Here is an 18,266-nt window from a genome sequence, read left to right as displayed (position 1 = left end):
AAGCCTCCTGTTTCCCTTTTTTTATATCCTTACCTACATCAAACCACATCATCTTATGGACGTGACACTGAAATTGCCATTGTTATTCAAATGGAGCAAAATCACAGTCTCAAAAGATAGCAGGAATACTAGTATATCAATGTTATAAAGATACTGCTTGACCACACGCTGGGCTGTTAAACATCCTTTTTTAATAAAACTGTTAATTCCTCAAGAAGAAAAAATAAACCACAAACAGCAAGCCTAATCCAGATGACAAACTACAGTAATGTAAACCAGACATAAATAAACATACGTACCTGGATTTATTTTCAGACTTGATACATAGAATGCATTTGAAAGGGTTATTTATTTGCATATATTTTAGGACTTAAAGCTTCAGACACAATTACACATTTATTTCTATGCACATAAGAAATATTATTGATTTCACCAGTTTTGCCCATTTTAATAGGGCTGTAGATAACGTGCTCTTCAAAACAACAATATCTTTATCTTTGTGCCTTCTAAAGCAGCACATTAATCATAATGTAATCGAGTGGTATGACATTCAACTATGTTAAAAAGTGTCTTTGGCCCTATGTGCTACTGGATTATTGTATCTATGTCTATGGTTCATAAAATAAAAATAAAAATACACCTAGGAACCTGATTGAACACAGATACCATTTTTGTCCTGTTCTTCAGGTACGTTTCTACACACTATACACTGACTTGTTGTCAGTTACCAGAAGCTACCTATTTATGTTTTAAAGTAATTCTTTCCCCTCCATCCAATGCATCCAATTAAAAATACAGGTATTAACACAAAAACTATTATTTTACCAGAATATATGATCTTACCAGTAAACTAGGAACTCAGTGTGGCTAGATCTAACCAGAAAGACTGTAGCCTGTACGAGGACTCAGTCTAAAACTCTGCTAACAGTTCCCACTCTGCTCAAAAGCATCAATCTGATAATGCGTTAACAAGTTATATCCCAATTGTAAAAATAATTCTTTCAAGCAAGTCACCATTCACGTTTGAATGATAACTTTTGAGGAAATCACTATTTTAGAAGAAGTAATCCATTATGAGAAAGAACACTTAGAGGCCAAAAGATGCAGATTTCAATTTTGTGCACAAGGAAAGAAACATCAATTTTAATTTATGGTAGTCTGCAAAATACATGTACTGCTTTCATTGCTTAACTCTAGCCTTCAACTTTCAACCTCCTCATCAGTTTCCACTAATAAAATTAATTTTAAAATATATAATTTTAAAAAATAATTTTTATTCTCTGCGGTCTCTTCTCCTCACTTCATCTTTTTACTAACCACTTTTCTTCCTCACTCAGCTAAACATGTTACTCAGGAACACTTGGGAGATTCTTATGAAATTTTCTGAAGAAATAACAAGAAAGTTTTCAGTTTCTTACCTTCTTGAATTAAAGCTTTTCCATTAGTATATTTAAGTAAAAAATAATTAGGCTATAGAATGACTGACTATATAACCAGCAATTATGTGATCAGATCAGAGATCACAAAAATCACAGAACAGTCAAGGCAGGAAGGCATTTCTGGAAATAACCTGATCCAAGCCTCCTGCTCAGAGCAGGCCACATCCAGGTTTGAAGATGTCCAGTAACGGAGATGCCAGAGGCTCTGTAACTGTATAGACAGTCAGTTTCATGCTCTGACCACCCTCACGGTATGTTTTTCTTCTTATGATAATCTGGAACTTCCTGTGTTCCAGCTTCTGCCCACTGCCTCTCGTCCTGTCACTGAGCACTACTGAGAAAAACCTGGCTCCATCTTCTCTGTGCACTCCCTGTCAGATATTTACACATATTTATAAGGTCCCCCTGAACCTTCTCTTCTCCAGGCTAAACAGTGTCAGCTTTTAGCCTCTCCTCAAATGAAAGATACTCTAAACCCTTGATCACATTTGTTGCCCTTTGTTGGACTTGCTCTGGGTGAGTCTGTGTCTCTCTCATACTGAGGAGCCCAGCGCTCCAGATGAGTCTTACCAGGGCTGAGCACAGGGCAAGGATTACCTCCCTCAGTCTGCTGGCAACACTTTACCCAACGCACCCCAGGGTGCTGTTGGCTGCTTTTGCCACAAATCTGCCAGATTACAGTTTAAGGACAACATTAAATCAGCCCAAGGAAGATGAAGAAAAATTTCCTAGCATTGGCTGGGTCAGCAGGAACTTTGCTCTGATAGAAAACATCCAGATTCAAGCATTTGATCTCAGCTGGAGTGGTTGCAAACCATGATGCAGTCACTGGCTATAAGGAAGTTTTCCTCTCCAGTCAGGAATTCCACACCTGCCAAAACTGCAACGGCAGGTTCATAGAGGTTTCATTGGGTCATTTTGGCACTTACTGTCAACAACAATGAAACATTATTCCCCTCCCTCATGACCACCAATCACAATTGTGAAAAATTCTTGTCCATGTGTTTTCAAAGTAATATTATTCAATATTCAAAAAATCCACATGGAAACTTTTCAGTCTGAGATAATATCTTGCCTGGTCTCAGATTAGGCTGTAATAGTATTTGTGTTAAAACTTAGATTTTGGAATTTTTATTCTCTTATTCAATGGAGTAAGATGGCTCTGACAGTTGTTATTCCATATCAGGTACTATGAAATAAATCTTATTTCAGAAATGGTAACAAATTAAAGGCAAATCTGGAGGATTAAATGTAAAAAAGTTGCTGAGGGAAGGAGATTATATTTTTTAAGCTTTCAGGTAAAAATTTCAAGCAGGAGTGAGACAGTGTTTCAGAACAGAGATCAAAAGTACTAGAAAATTAATTACTAATACGTATTTTTTTAATAAATTCAATTGAACTGAAAAAGGATATTGCAGACAGTTTCTCTTCCCTGTTATTCAGATTCTTCATCTAATCCATATATCATGTCACAAAATTAACTCTTCTGGGAAATTATATATAAATTATGTTTGAAACAAAGTTGAAAATAATTTTATTCTCTCAAGGAACCTATACTGCTAAATAATTGAGTCAGGAATATATATATATGTCAGCTTCCTACTACTGAAAAAAACCCCAGCTGCTTAGACATCTTAAAACCCAAAAGGACACTTCTGAAGTATTGATAGGAATAGAAGAGTGCCTTGTCTCCTGTTCCTTGCTTTAGAAAAAAAAAAACAACAATGCTGTGAGAAAATATGGGTAGTGCCTATACTATGCATTCTTAGGTATAACTTAAGGACCTGAGTATTTTTCATATTATTAGCAGCAAAACTCCCGTATCCAGTGGAAAACTACATAGGTTATAGGTTAAGTGAGCATGAAGGTGATAATAACAATGACTTTGGCATGAAATATGTAACAAATTTAGCAACTGTGCTTCATTTATCAAATGCCGTCATACTTCCAGTTATTAAACATTCTGTAGTTATTGTTTTACTAGGTGTCATATGAAGTACTCTTTGTCAAATTTCAGTGGAAAAAAACTTGTGATTAAATTAATCTATAAGTGTAATATTAAATGATTGTGTTCATAAAATAACAGGATAAATCCACACTAGCTTCAAAATGATACCTAATATTACATAAGCTGTATAAAATGTCACATACAATCATTGCTAAAAAGACAAACCAGCGGAGTAAATCATAGCATTGTTTAGGTTGTTTTTGATCCTAAAGTTTAGGACCTTAAGATAGTCAGCTCCAACTGTTAACCTAGCATTGCCAAGTGCACCGCGAAACCATGTCCCTAAACGCCACATCTACAGGTTTGTTAAATACCTCCAGGGATGGTGACTCAAGCACTTCCCTAAGCAGCCTATTCCAGTGTTTGATAACACTTTCGGTGAAGAAATTCTTCCTAAGATCCAATTTAAACCATCACTGCCACAAACTGAGTCCATTTCCTCTTCTCCCAAGTAACAAGCGATAGGACAAGACACCAACATCCACCTCACTACAACCTCCTTTCAGGCGGGTGTAGAGAGCAATAAGGTCCCCCCTGAGACTCCTTGTCTCCAAGCTAAACAAGCCCAGTTCCCTCAGCTGCTCCTCATAAGACTTGTGCTCCAGACCCTTCACCAGCTTCACTGCCCTTCTCTGGACATGCTCCAGCACATCAGTGTCTGTCTTGCAGCGAGGGGCCCAAACCTGAACACTGTGTTTGAGGTGCGGCCTCACCAGTGCCCAGTACAGGGGGACAATCACTTCCCTAGTCCTGCTGGCCAGACTATTTCTGATACAAGCCAGGATGCTATTTCCTCTTGGCTTATGGGGCTTCATTTTGCTTCCCATCTCTGTCATGCAACTCAGGGGGCTGGGTACCAACAGCTTTTTTTTTCATTTTTTTTTTTAAATATTACCAACAGGTAATAATAAAACCCAACAGCTGGCCTTATTATTAAAGTCTGATGCAAAGAAGGCATTAAGTACCTCAGCCTTTTCCTCATCCTTGGTCACTGTGCTTCCCCTCACATGCAATATGGATGGAGATTCTCCTTGGCCCTCCTTTAGTTGCTGATGTATTTATAGAAACAGCTTTTACAGCAGTCACAGTCTGTACAGTCACTGTCAGTTACAGCAGCAGTCACATTAAATTCTGCTTGGGCTTTGGCCCTTCTAATTTTCTCTCTGTATAACCTCACGACATCCTTGTTGTCCCCCCTGAGCTGCCTCTTCCTTTTTTCAAAGGTGGTAAACTCTCCTTTTCTCCCTGAGTTCCAGCCCAAGCTCCCTGTTCAGCCAGGCTAGTGATCTTCGCTGCCGGCTTGTCTTTCAGCACATGGAAAGGCCTGCTCCTGCACCTTGAAGTTTCCCTTCTTGAAGAATGTCCAGCCTTCCTGGACACCTCTGCCCTTCAGGACTGCCTCTCAAGGGACTCCATTAACCAAGCTCCTAAACAGGCCAAAGTCTGTCCTCCAGAAGTCCAAGGTGGCAGTTCTGCTGGCCCCCTTCCTTACTGCTCTGAGAACTGAAGTCTATCATTTTGTGACCGCTGTGCCCAGGACAGCCTCCAACCAGCACATCACCCACAAGTCCTTCTGTGTTCACAAACAACAGATCAAGTGGCTGCCTTCCCTACTTGGCTCAGTCACTGGTTGTCAGGAAGTTGTCTTCTACAGACTCCAGGAACCTCCTGGACTGTTTCACCTCCACTGTACTGTATTTCCAGCAGGCATCTGGTAAGTTGAAGTCCCCCACAAGAACAAGGGCTAGTGACTGTGAGACTTCTCCCAGCTGCTTATAGAATATTTTTTTCTACCTCTTCATCCTGGTTGGGTGGTCTGTAACAGACTCCCACCATGATAATCTGCTTTGTTGGCCTTCCCCCAGGTTCTTACCCATGAACACTCAACCCTATTGCCACCATCATCAAGCTCTTTGTGCTTGACCAATAAAAACTCTCCCTAATACACAGAGCTACCCCACCACCTCTCCTTCCTTGCCTATCCCTTCTGAAGAGTTTATAGCCATCCATTGCAGCACTGCAGTTGTGCAAGTCATCCCACCGTGTTTCCATGATGGCAAATATTTCATAGTTTTCCTGCTGCACAATGATTTCCAGCTCCTCCTGTTTATTGCCCATGCTGCGTGCATTGGTGTAGATGCTCTTGGGTGGAATATTGATCCTGCCACCTTTTTGGCAGGAGAAGCCCTAATTCCTATGTGACTGTTCTTGGGTGCTTCCATGGTTTCTAACACATCAATAATCCTTGCGCCTTTGCTGCTGCATGGATCTCCATCCCCTATGTCCACTGAGACAGAAGACTGAAAGAGCCTGCTAACACATCATTCCTCAAGCATTGGTGTGATGTCCCCAGGTTTACCTCTAGCAAGCCGCATTCTATCCCTTTTCCCTTTCAAATCTCATTTAAAGCCCTTTCAATGAGCCCTGCAAACTCCTGTGAAAAGTTCCTTTCCCCCCCACCCGCCCCGAACAGCTGTACCCTGCCTGTTGCCAGCACACCTGCTGTCTTGCAAACCAGGTCATGATTATAATTAACACAGATGAGAGTTCATATCACTTGAAGTACAAAAGCAGAAAGTAAAGTTAATTATTTTCATCTCTCTCATATGGTTACTTATCAAACGAGACCTCATGGGGACACATGATGTATTTCAATTAGACAATAAAAAGCAACCCATAATGACACAGCTCCTTGGAGTAACTGGTTTGTATCCCTGAAAATTCTCCAGAAAGCATTCTAGCTGTGTGAATCACCTCAACTATTACATTGTTGTCAGTTCAGACAAATGATGCATGCAAATACACACTTATATAAACAAATAGCATGTTTGTAATGCAATGGTTTAACATAATTATATCATCAGGTGATTAGATTGTGCAGTTATGTAAGTCTCACCCTTCTCCTCTTGCTACTGAATGAACTACTAAGTACTAGGGGAAGATTAATCTTTATTAGTGACATTTGCACTAATGGTTTCTGAACAAAAACAAAAGAAATGCCTAAAAGTGTGAGATTTTCCTAGACAAGCAACTTCTGCTATATAAACCACTTTCTGCACAGCAGGACATTGTTTTCCTAGTTGTTAAAAAAAAGAAAGAAATATTCAAGCTTGAGAACATAAAGTAGAAAACTGCTGGATCACTAAAGGTGAGAGAAAAAATTTTAATGACAAGGAGTTAAAGCTACTACTGGATTCAGAAATTCAGTTTTTTCATTATTTGTGTAGAGAATTCCTTATCAAAACACTGCTTTATACTTATTGCCTAAAAATAGCAGATTAGAACACTGTCGTAACATTTTAGGACTCCTAATGACTTATCACATTATCCAAGTCCATGCAACTGCATAAAGAACAAGACAGAGACAGCAGTTCTAAACTAGTATGTCATATTTAACCTTAACTTCTATGAATTCCATAAACCTAACTAGTTGAAGTTTCTTTCAAAAGACTCATGAGACAGTGATCTTTAAATGGAAGTTACCATTTTGTTTTACCTCCTAGGATCTGGATTCAGCGTGGTTGTTAACAGAAAAAAACCCACCCAACTAACTTTCATGTGGAAAAAAAAAATATTGCAAAAACTGTAATCCTGGCTGAAAGCATTAAGAATCTTTTCTATGCTGGAGGAGGTCTTGTGGCTATATTACATATAATGAATGTTAAAAAAACATATTAAATACATAGATCGTGTTTGAATGTGTCTGGTTTTATGCATGTATCCGAAGAAACTTGCTATAGAAATTGTACAAGTTACTGCCTGATGTCATAGGGTAAAGTGGGGTAAAGTGCATTTATGGCCGACAGTACCGAGTGGAAAAAAAGGTTACACTGTTTATAGTTTATGGAGATGATGATACGGATTAGTGAGCAATAACACCTTTCCACAAAGTACATAAATGCATATTTCTGAGACTTCAGTGACTTAAGGCTCCTTTTTCTTTGAATTTTTTATATGCATAAGCTGTGTTTAAACAGTCACACTTTTGACTTCCTTTTCATCCTTATGCAGAGGGAGTTGTGAGAAGGAACTCTTACAAGCAGGGTTTGAAGACAGAAGAATCAATTCAGCAATAATTGAGGAACAGATGAAAAGCCATACTCTCTTTCCTGAACATTCAACTAAAATAAATAAAAATGTTTTATTGGCAAAATTGTGTTTTAAGAAATAAAATTCCTTAATATTTGCTCCATTATCCAGTTTTGCAGCAACATAGATGGACAATATTTGCATCACAACTGGGAAACAGTACCTATTTGGACAGAAAGCTTTTACAATGAAGACTACTGATATGAAGCACTATGTTATGGCTATTGCAAATATTACCTATTCTAATGAATTAATTCATTTTACAGCTAAGCACTCTTGGACTATTATATAAATATACCTTTTTTTGCTTTTGAATAATTTCCTTATATCATTCAGATTATTTATTTTTTAATGAAATGAAAAGTTATCTGTAAGAACCAGAGAATAATATTTGACTTCGTGAACTGTAGAAGAGTTCATAAACATGGTTATGTTTTTTTCATTATAGCTGGCCTCAGTGCCAGGAAAGGATGAAGGACATATCTAACTTGCAAGTATATCTGTATCCATAGCCTCCGCTAATTTATTCCCATACTTTGTTTCCAACTGACTTTTACTGGCATTGTGCATTCTCTTTATAAGAAATCCACATACACATAATATGTATCAGGTACTACTGGAGTAAAAGAAGCTTATATAAATTTTGTGTTTTCATTTGCACATACAAACCTGCAGTAGTAGTGAATTGCTACAAAAGCACCATTTATCATTTGAGAGTAATTCAAAGTCTCCATAAAACCTGTGGTCAGTATAACAGCTCCACACATATTAACAAATTGTATTACTGAGTAAAGAAATACACAGCTTGGTTCAAATAATTTACAGTTTAACTTGCCTGAACCTAAAAATTTTACTGAAATCTCTATTCTAATTAGAGAACTGACAACATAATGCTTCAATTACTAAGAACAAACACTACTAAAAAGATATATCCTTTTAAATTAGCAGTTAATGGCTATGTCTCAAGTCAGTGATAACTTAATGAAAAGTAAGAAGATGCAAATCTTGAATGGCCACTTTACTGTAGTTTTTAAAAAATACAGGAATAGAAAAAAGGTCTTTCCCAATTATTATTTCTAGAAGAAGCCCCATTTTGTTTACTTAAGCAGAACTTTCCTTATTCTAGTAGAAATAATGAAAATTTTATTCTACTTGGGGAAGTAAAAAAAAAAAAAAAAAAGCTTCTACCAGGTTTTACAAAGATATTCATCAGATTCCCTTCAGGACAAGCACATTTGAAAATCCACTTGTGCTTGTTGTATTATGAGATTTCTTTTTGAGGTTTAAAAATAGCATAAAGGAGCTGACAAACAGTGATGGACCCAGGAAGAAAACCAATTTGATTACATAGAGACAGATCAGCATGCAAATGAAAAAAACCCACAACAAACCACACTATTAAAATATTTCTTCCTGCCATCGTCAACTCTAAGTGGTTTAAAATTATCATACTGTTGTCGGACAGGTATGTCTGAACCTTTTGGGAGAGAAAGACAATATAACAACCACTTTTTTTTGCCTCTGCATACTGTTTCTTTTTAATATATAAGAATAATTTCTCTTGTACAGCCAAGATTAATGTATGGAATATTGTTTGCTTTTTGGAAGTGAAACGAATAGTCTACAACAGTTTTTACCCTTCCTGCCTTAGAAGATTTGATGTTTAAATACCATATACCTGGAAAGAAGAATCGAAAATTTAATCTTACATCTCAATTGAAGTGCAGAAAAATCTTTAGAACAAAGCTTACAGTTCAAAGCAATTGTTCACATGATGAATATTTTTATGTACTTCATTAATTATTTACAGAAGGAAGGACTTGTATGCATTTATTTTCCCTTCCATCTATAGCTCTGGATAGTTCTTATGTGTAAATTACAAAAGAAAATCCCAAGATGCTAGCTGAAACGGTAAGCACATCTACAAAGCTCCATTACAGTTAAAAAAAAAGCATTTGACCTAAATTTGTGGTTGTATCTATTTTGCCAAATAGTCAATTCTTCAAAGATCACATCAAAAGTAACTTCTGCAAATACTTGGTAATTCAATTGTTTTAGCACCATTACAATCAAAAACCTAATCTAGAAAATTTAAAAGGATAGCCTAGTTTGAAAATTAACTACTCAAAGAACTATCTTCCATTCAAATCTTTCTCCAGGACCATGCAACTGAATTGAGAAACACATGAGCACTACATTATTACAAAATAAAATTAGCATAAAGACAGATCACTGTTAAAAACATGATTCAGACTTCATTTTTATCCAGTGCAACAACTGTAGATTTCGGAGCACAATGTAACAGTATGTAGCTGTTTTTCAGTAAATAGTTAAAACCACGTATTAATACAATTCTGCCAAAAGAAATATTTCCATACAATGTACTTACACAACATAATCACTTATAACTAAAACTTTTTACAGTATGTTTTTAATAATAAAATAAGGCATAGAGCTTCTAATGCCTGGAATTTCCAGTTTTGAACTTTCTGTCAATGTGACAGTCAGGCACGATCAAGGAATATTGAAGTAATGATCCTGCCTTCCAGACAGCCAAACAACCTCACATTTAAAAAATCTAAAGACCTCACTCAGACTCTCAGTAACCGTAGTGAAAAAAACCACAATGAAAGTATAAAAACATATTTCAATAGCACCATCTCAATTAATTGTTTTTCTTTCTCCTCCAGATTCTCCAGAACACCAAATACAACATTCTCTCTTTTTAAGATATCTTTTTTCCAGAGAAAAACAGAAATCTGAAAACTGTCCAGCCATTAATTATTAAAATTTTAATCATTACCTCTTTTTATCATCACAACAGAACATGTTGACAATAATCAACCAAATACCAAATTAACATTTTTTCATGTATTTGGAAACAATGGAGAAAAACTAATTCATTTAAGCTATAGAGAAAAAAACTGATGCAATTGATATAACTACTACAAATATCAGAAATGCTTAATAAACTCTAATGTTTGTCAAGTGCTCAATTCAAGACTGTAGCTTGGAAGAGTAATTCATTTTTATGCAATTAAAATATATATATATATATGAACTTCAATTTCAGCAAAGTTGCCTTTGTGCAAATTTTAAAGCTTTATGTCAAGACACTTTTGCAAATGTACCATGTGCTGAAAGATATCAGACAGAATCATGGTATGACTCATGTCAGATCCCTGCAACAATTTTCAAAGCAACACTTAAAAATTAGTAGTAGAACTAGTTCTCTTTTTCAAAACAATTTTAGTTTTGTTCAGTAGCGGCACACTGGAAAATACCCCACCACTCTGGATACCTGACATGTCTCTAAACTGAAGTGCTTGACTTACTTGCCACTGTTTCATGAGCTCCCGAACTGTTCTGGCATCCTCTAGTGTTTTTTCTTTGCGTGTAGCATCCTGCAGGACATTTGCAGTCGTTTCAGCTTCTGTAAGCCAAGCAAGGAACTTTTCGAGATCCAGGTAGAATTGCTGCAACATTCTTAGGGCTGATTCCAGCGCAGCTTCACGCTCAGTAACCCTGCACAGGTAGAGAGTCAAATGCAGCATTCTTAGGAGGAAGAGAAATCTTAATAATTAAATGAAAGTATAACAAAGACACACTACATATTTTTCATGTACCAATCAAGGAAAGTTTGCAGATTAGCTACAGAACTGGCACTGTACATTTGGCAGGTAGGGTTCCTTTTTTATCTTTTCTTTTAAGAAGAAACTAGAATTCATCTAGTAAAAATTTAAGCGAAAGTACTTCTTTGAAAGTATTATGCCTGAAACATGCACAATTAAAAAAAAATAATCAGAAGTAATTCCCTGATAATTTTATTAAATAAAAAATGTTTTTTATTAATTGTCAATAACACTGTAGTGGGAAAACTTGTTTATTTTTAGAAATCATGAAATAGTTCCTGGCCACTGAACAGTATGATGAGTTCAATTATTAGTTTTTATGACATCAGACATTTGGAGATTGCATTCAACGCTGTAAACTCTAATAACACTGAAGTTTGGGAATTTTTTGTGTGTTTTCTTCTGGGTTTTGTTTCCTTTTTTTCAATATGAATGTGATAAATTACCAGAATAATCTCTACCAGTTAAGTGATAAAATACAATTTTTAAATATAAAGGCATTCTTATCCTTGTGGGAGATCTAAATCATAGATTGGGAAAGAGGACTAAAGGCTCCAGCAATTCTGGTCCTGAAAAAACATTACAGTATATTTGTGTTCTATCCGCATTCATGTGCGATGTAGGTGTCACATGTACTCACCAATTTTTCACATTGAACTTGAACTAAATTTGGATTTAGAAATGTGAGCAGGTAAGTATGACATACTGTCCATTAACATGAGTCTGTTAAGGCTACTTAGCTATTCATTACATGCATATATGTTTAACATCAGCATGATAACTAAATAATTTTTAAGCTCAGAAAACGTAAAGCTGTTTGGTAATCTGAGTAACTTAAGTGGAATGAGTGCAAGTTGATGCACATCTGTGTTATGTCTACTAACCTCTGGTGATCTGGATATTTCTAGATAGATTTCCTGTCTAGTTTTAGAGTTATTTAGACAGAGTCTAAGATACTAGATTTTAGCAGATAGAATTTCCCAAGTTGCAATTTTTCATAGCTTTACCAGATGATGCTGTGAAATTTCTAAGTGCTAATCTCTATTTCAAATCCTGTTTGCTGTCATGAAGGGATTTAACTCCTCAGTAAGTAACGATGTAATCCTAAAACCTAGTACACTAGTTGAAGCAAGAAAAGAAACAAAAAAATAACACAAGTATTGCCAAGTGGCACTGACTTAACATATTTTTTTCATAAGCAAGTAAATTGCAGTAGAGTAAGAACAGAAAAATCCAGTCAGGATAGAGGTGAGGACAAACATCTCAGACAAACATTTCAGAAACAAAAAAAAGAAAATCCTCCCTAAGAGTCAAATCTCACAATAGCTATCATATTTCTATCATATTTTTAATCCTGTAACACCTTATTTTTTTTTCCCAACCATTTATTTTTTTTTGGGGGGGGGGGGGGGGGGGGGGGAAGGGGATGTGACATGACATTTATTCTTGGATCCTGTTTTGATTAAAAACCTGAGAAAACTATGAGTGCCTCATTACAAAGTCATCCACTAATCATTTAAAACTTAAGAGTGGACTGGATTTTTATCTCAGAAGCATCTGTTGCCATTTAAAAGAATTCTCCACATCATCGCATTGCTTAGCCCGTATTAGAATGTGTCCCCAAGAACCTTTTAGGAGGAGAGTGAGGCACACTTAGCACTCTTTAGAACAGCAAACACGATCTCCTTCACAAATTTATTCTACATAGACATAAACATGGCTTGTGGTTAGGTCACTCTTCAAATCTTAAACAACTTCAATGAAAGGATTGTTGTTCTTTTGTTAAACTAAGAAATAATTACATAGATATCACATCTAAATATACGAACAATATACATTAAATCAGTATAAAGTTAGAAAAAAAGACAATAAGAAACAGAAAATGTTTTACCTGGAAAATACCATATTGACCTATTTATCACTTTTAGCTCAAAAATAGCATCACATTGGTTAGACAGAACTTAGAAATGGAATAAACTTACATAAACTAAAAATATTTTATCCAGTTCTTCAAAGCACAATTGTATTGCAAGGTATGCTTTATAGCATTATTCTACTTAAATTTTCAGTGTGCAACATGATAGCTGATATCAGTGCCTTTGCAGAATCAGGTGTAACACTTTTTTCCTTGTGTAATTCCTTCAAAACATTTAAGGCATGTTTTTAACTAGATCCACCTGAAATCCTATAAATACATAGCAATGCTCTAATAAATAACAGCATTCTGAAAATAGTGAGATTTAAAGAAATAAAAGGGGGTGTGTGTTAAGTCTATTTGTGTATATTTAAATTTTTGCATGGTATACTGAGAAGTAGGACCCAAAGCTGTACTCATCCACTTGTGTAAATAATTAAGTGCATTTTTAATCTATATAAAATATGAACACAAAGACAGATATGAAAAACTTATTCAAAGAGAGAATTATTATAAGTATTACTCAAAATCAGAATTTATGTTTTTATTTATTTATACTTTTTATTGATCTGGAAAACGAATGAAGTTTTAATTATGAAAAATTTTCTGGCATTTCTATGATATACAGAAGTCTTATGGCACATAATTCTTTCAGCCCACAGAAATATGTTCCTTGCTAATAAACATACTAATACATCCACCAGAAATTATCTAGTATTTTGAGTTTTAAATTTTGATACATCTAACGTGATGAACATTCAACTACATTGACAGCTCTGCAGTGTATCAGCTTGGTTGATAAAGTATCAAGCTTCACTCCACTCGATTTTCTAATTACTTCAAAATTATGAGGTTAGAATAGAGAAAAGAAGGTCTAAAAATGAAGAATAAAACTGAGTATCAAATACAGCATATGATGAGATAAATTAAAATTTTAGGGGAGACAAAAATACACATATTGAACAAGAAAGTATTGCACAAAACCAAAGTAAAGATGCTTTCTTGTTAGTCTGTATCATCCAAATACATTTAACTTCACAGTGAGTGCAAGCTGTAAGAAAAGAACATTAAATAAGCAGAAATATATTTCTGTGTAAATGGAAAACTGCACAGTAGGAACACTACAAAATACTGCTGAAATATTAAACAATCATAACAATGTTTTTAAAATGGAACAATCCTGGGTTTCTCTGTTCCACTATAATACAAAAATAAGCACATAGTGGTATAACCAAAAGATTCTTATTCATAGGAGATATACAAAGGGTGAGATTCATCTTATTTTCATCTAGATATCCAGAAGTTTGGAAACTATACTCCCTCCACAAAACATGGAGACAAGCATTTCTGGAATTTAATCCTTCCTCCCTTGTCTGTATACATCTGTTGAACCAGATTCAAGGTCAGAGCAAATTTTTTCCTCTTGACTACCATGGTAATTTACCTGAAACTTACACAATTTTAATTTTACATAATCCTAAATTTTTCACCATTAACGGTAGGTAAGATGGTCCCCAATCTAGTCTATGGAGTGATTTTTAGGAACTACTGACATCAGTGACAGTGGATTGACCAACTCTGTCACATGAGCTTTGTTGTAGGACAGAGATTATGGTACTCTTTAAGAATATGTTAGCTGAAGGCTTTGAGTTGAGGGAAAATGGAGGCACATCAGAGGAAGTGAGTCACATAGCGTGTGTAAGTGTGAACATTCGCATTCACAGGAAGAAGTTTTTTCAGCATTTAGAAAAAAAACACCACAAACACAAATAAGAAAAAGTACAAGCCTCTTCTACAAGATGTTGCCTGTGATGCTGAGAACCTTTAAAGCTGGTATTTTCAAAACATAGCTGTTTACAAATGTTTGGAAAGATAGCAAGGGAAAATGAAGATATTTGTGAGCTTGAAGTTCAGAATTTTGTATTATTAGCTAAAACTCAGAGTCTATACCATGACATATATACAAAATAAAAATATACACCAAACAAAATCTATGTAACTGAACTTCTTGTTATAGAATCTAAGAAGAGAAAGTGCTGAGGTACAGGAGTGATGGTGTCAGTAAACATATTGCAAGAGTTCTTCATTTAACAAACCCCAATCCCACACAACACAAGGAATAGAGTGTTTGGAGAGGCTCCATGAGTCTGAATAACATTTTCCTTCAGCTGTAGTATTTTCTAAGTATCTGCTTGTCTATTTGAAATTGTAACGCTTATTCACATTACAAAATATGTTGCAAGGGTCAGTGTTTAAATAATGTTTTTAGATACTATGCTGCCTGTTATCTGAGCAAGTGCAGAGCATTATGCCAATGTACACTACACTATGAATACAGAATACATAAGGAAATATATTGAAGAGTGAGCACAGAAAATATTCATAATGGATAAACTAATAAATTTCTGTTCCACAGGTATTTCTTTAAAGGCAGTAACAGTGGAGAAATTCCGCATCATTCAGTGTTCAATATATCACTAAATCACACTTCCATCTGCAGACTCTGATGATCTAATGTTATCGCATAGATGTAAAATAAAATATCCTGGACTACTGGCTGTCAAAGTATCGTAAATGGTTTTACTTCTACAGTTCACATGGCTCTTTCTATATAACTGCATTTTCCCTTTCTGACATTACAATTCCATAGAATTAAAAAAAGAAGGCTACCTGAAGTTCCCTTTTCTGGAGCCAGCTATCACAGGCAATTTGAACTATATGCATCTTCCTGCTAATGCTGGAAGCAGTTTGCACTTTTCATGAGCATCATATCCTTTTGCCAGTGTGACAAAGGAAAAATTGCAAACCTTTATTGGAACATTTAATTTTTACTATTAAATAAATTTAAGCTCTTACTGGCAACTCTTCTTCAGCTGCTTTAACTTGGACTGATAAAGAACCTATCAAAGAGGCAGAATAATTTAATCTCAGATAAAGTGGGAACACTAGGAGATGTCACAGTTATGGCAAGAAAATTAAATTAATCAATTGAATGTTAAATTCTTAAAATAACTATTATTGATAGAATTTTGAAATACAAATTCAAAATAAATCATACTAATTTATTTTGGAAATGCTGCTTAGAGGAACTTTCTTCGAGATTCTAGGGACTATATTCTAGAGTGTCAGTTAAAGTTACTAATATATGCTAGTAAGTGATTAATCTGCAGATTAACTCTGGAACAGCTGATCACATTAAGTGTGGAAAACTATGCTGAGACAGCAGTTTAAGTACTGCTTTCATGTGGTTTTCTGGATCTCAACCAGCTGTAAACCTCACCCAGGGACACATAGTATTTTTCCAGTAACACTTGCTTAAACATTCTTTTAGTTCGACCATTCTGAGAGAGGTTACTAGCTTTTCTCTGCTGTAGAGCATTGGCCTGTGTGTGTGTATCTTGAATTTTATGAGTGATCTTTATATATACACACTTGTGTCCTACTATCACTATTTTGTCTGGCTTGTTGGACAGTGTTCTTCACCAAGTTGATCCTAGAGTAACAGAGATTGCTCACATGTGTGCGACTACCTCTGAAATTACTTCTTTACTGCAAGTGATTAGAAAGCCTCAAAGTGCAACTAAATGCAGAACTACAATATCAGCACCTGAACCACCCCAGAGATCAGAGCTCAGATGCAGCTGACAGTCACCCGCAGGCCCTTATCTTCCCATTATTCTGAGCGAGGAAACAGGAAGTCGTTGGTGTGCTGGTACAGCATTTTGTACTTGAAAGACAGGCTTTCAGGGTTTTTTTTCCAGTCATTTTGTGCTTTAGTCCCTTCCTATAAGGGCCAAGGAACAAACCTGATGAAAAAGCTACCTCTAAAAAGGCAACAATAACTTTCTAGAACTCTTTGCCTGGTCTTTACCACTGCTAATACCTCCCTGAAGACAGCTGATGTGGAGAACTGAAAGAAGGAATGATTTCATTTCAGTGATGGAAACATCTTAGAATAAACAAGAAAAATATACCTTATTTTTGGACCCCAATGGGAACACGCAGGTACTGCCTTGCTGATTCAAGCATATGAGCAGGATTCCTATCAGTGATGTGTTTCTTTCTGTGTTTAAATGTGCAGTACCTTTCCCTGCCTTTCATTTATTTCTCAGTGTAAGCCACAGGCAGAAAGCTGACTCTCAGTGTCTTCAGTTAAGTAGAAGGGCATCTCTGCCTTGGCTGCACTATCCATATTGATTATGTATGAATAACCAGCAAAATTATTTTAAATTGCAGAAGTAATTGTGCATACAGACAAAGTGCAACAGCTGCTGCAAAATAAGCACACAAAGGCAGTTCTCTGCTGATTCTCTTTTCTTCTGCAGGAAAGAAGAACAAAGCCCCTCAACACCCCCATCCTCTGATTGGAACTCTATCTGTCTTGATACGGACACAGTATCATTCTTTCCCTGATAATCACACACAGTTTCCTAAATGATGACAGTATCTTCAGATACGAAAACTAAAACATCCTAAAGCATCTCCTGATCATCGTAATAAGCCCATATAATTTGTCCTTCCTTAAAAATGTGTTGACACGGAGGGGGAAAAGCTTCAAAGAGCAGTTATTCACTCTGCTAAGCAAGATGTAATTGATTTTTTCTAAGCAGTTTTTCTATTGTAAAACTCTGCAAAAGCAGAAAATATCCTGTATTAAAAAAATAATATGTTACTGGTGTTTATGGATGCAGCAAGAGAGAGAAACTATTTCTTTTGCTATTGTTCGTTGGCTGGCTTGCTTCTAGTCTTATACCTGTCATAGCCCTCATCAAAATAGTCAGACCCCATATAAAAAAAAAACTAAACACCAAAAATCATCAGCAGCCCCAGCATTTTCCTCTGAACTGCTCTCTTTGTTACTAAAGCAATTTTAAAGCCTGTCTTTGTACTTAGCCTACTTGTTCCACAATTTTCTTTATTAAAGCACCATTGATACTTAATGAGAAAAAGAGGGGAAAAAAGAAAGAAATGGTATTTATCTATGAAATTTCAGATCAGCTTTGGATATCAATCTCCCACCTCTTCTACACCATTATTTGTCAAACTGAGAAGGGTTGCTAAAAGAAAAGGAAGTATCACACCCTGGGGCGCAAAATCACATACATGGATTTCTGTACAGGACCTTTAAGTAACCTCTTTTAAAATAAACACCTGCCAACATCAGCACAGAGGAAAAATCCTCA

General features: G+C 35.8%; 1 protein-coding gene across 14 annotated transcripts in view; it reads right to left on the bottom strand.

Moving 5' to 3' along the window:
- Window positions 1–18,266, bottom strand: part of DMD (dystrophin) — a 1,162,157-nt gene that overhangs the window by 235,410 nt on the left and 908,481 nt on the right. For all 14 annotated transcript variants that reach the window (XM_055701082.1, XM_055701084.1, XM_055701085.1 and 11 more), the window contains one exon: window positions 10,872–11,061. In XM_055701082.1, coding sequence (XP_055557057.1) covers window positions 10,872–11,061 — 190 coding nt within the window. The remainder of the gene's footprint in view (window positions 1–10,871; window positions 11,062–18,266) is intronic.

The sequence above is a fragment of the Falco cherrug genome, chromosome 2, assembly GCF_023634085.1.
Source record: "Falco cherrug isolate bFalChe1 chromosome 2, bFalChe1.pri, whole genome shotgun sequence".
NCBI classification, from domain to species: domain Eukaryota; kingdom Metazoa; phylum Chordata; class Aves; order Falconiformes; family Falconidae; genus Falco; species Falco cherrug.
Note: the sequence above shows the minus strand (reverse complement) of the source record. Positions and strands in the feature narration are given on the sequence as shown.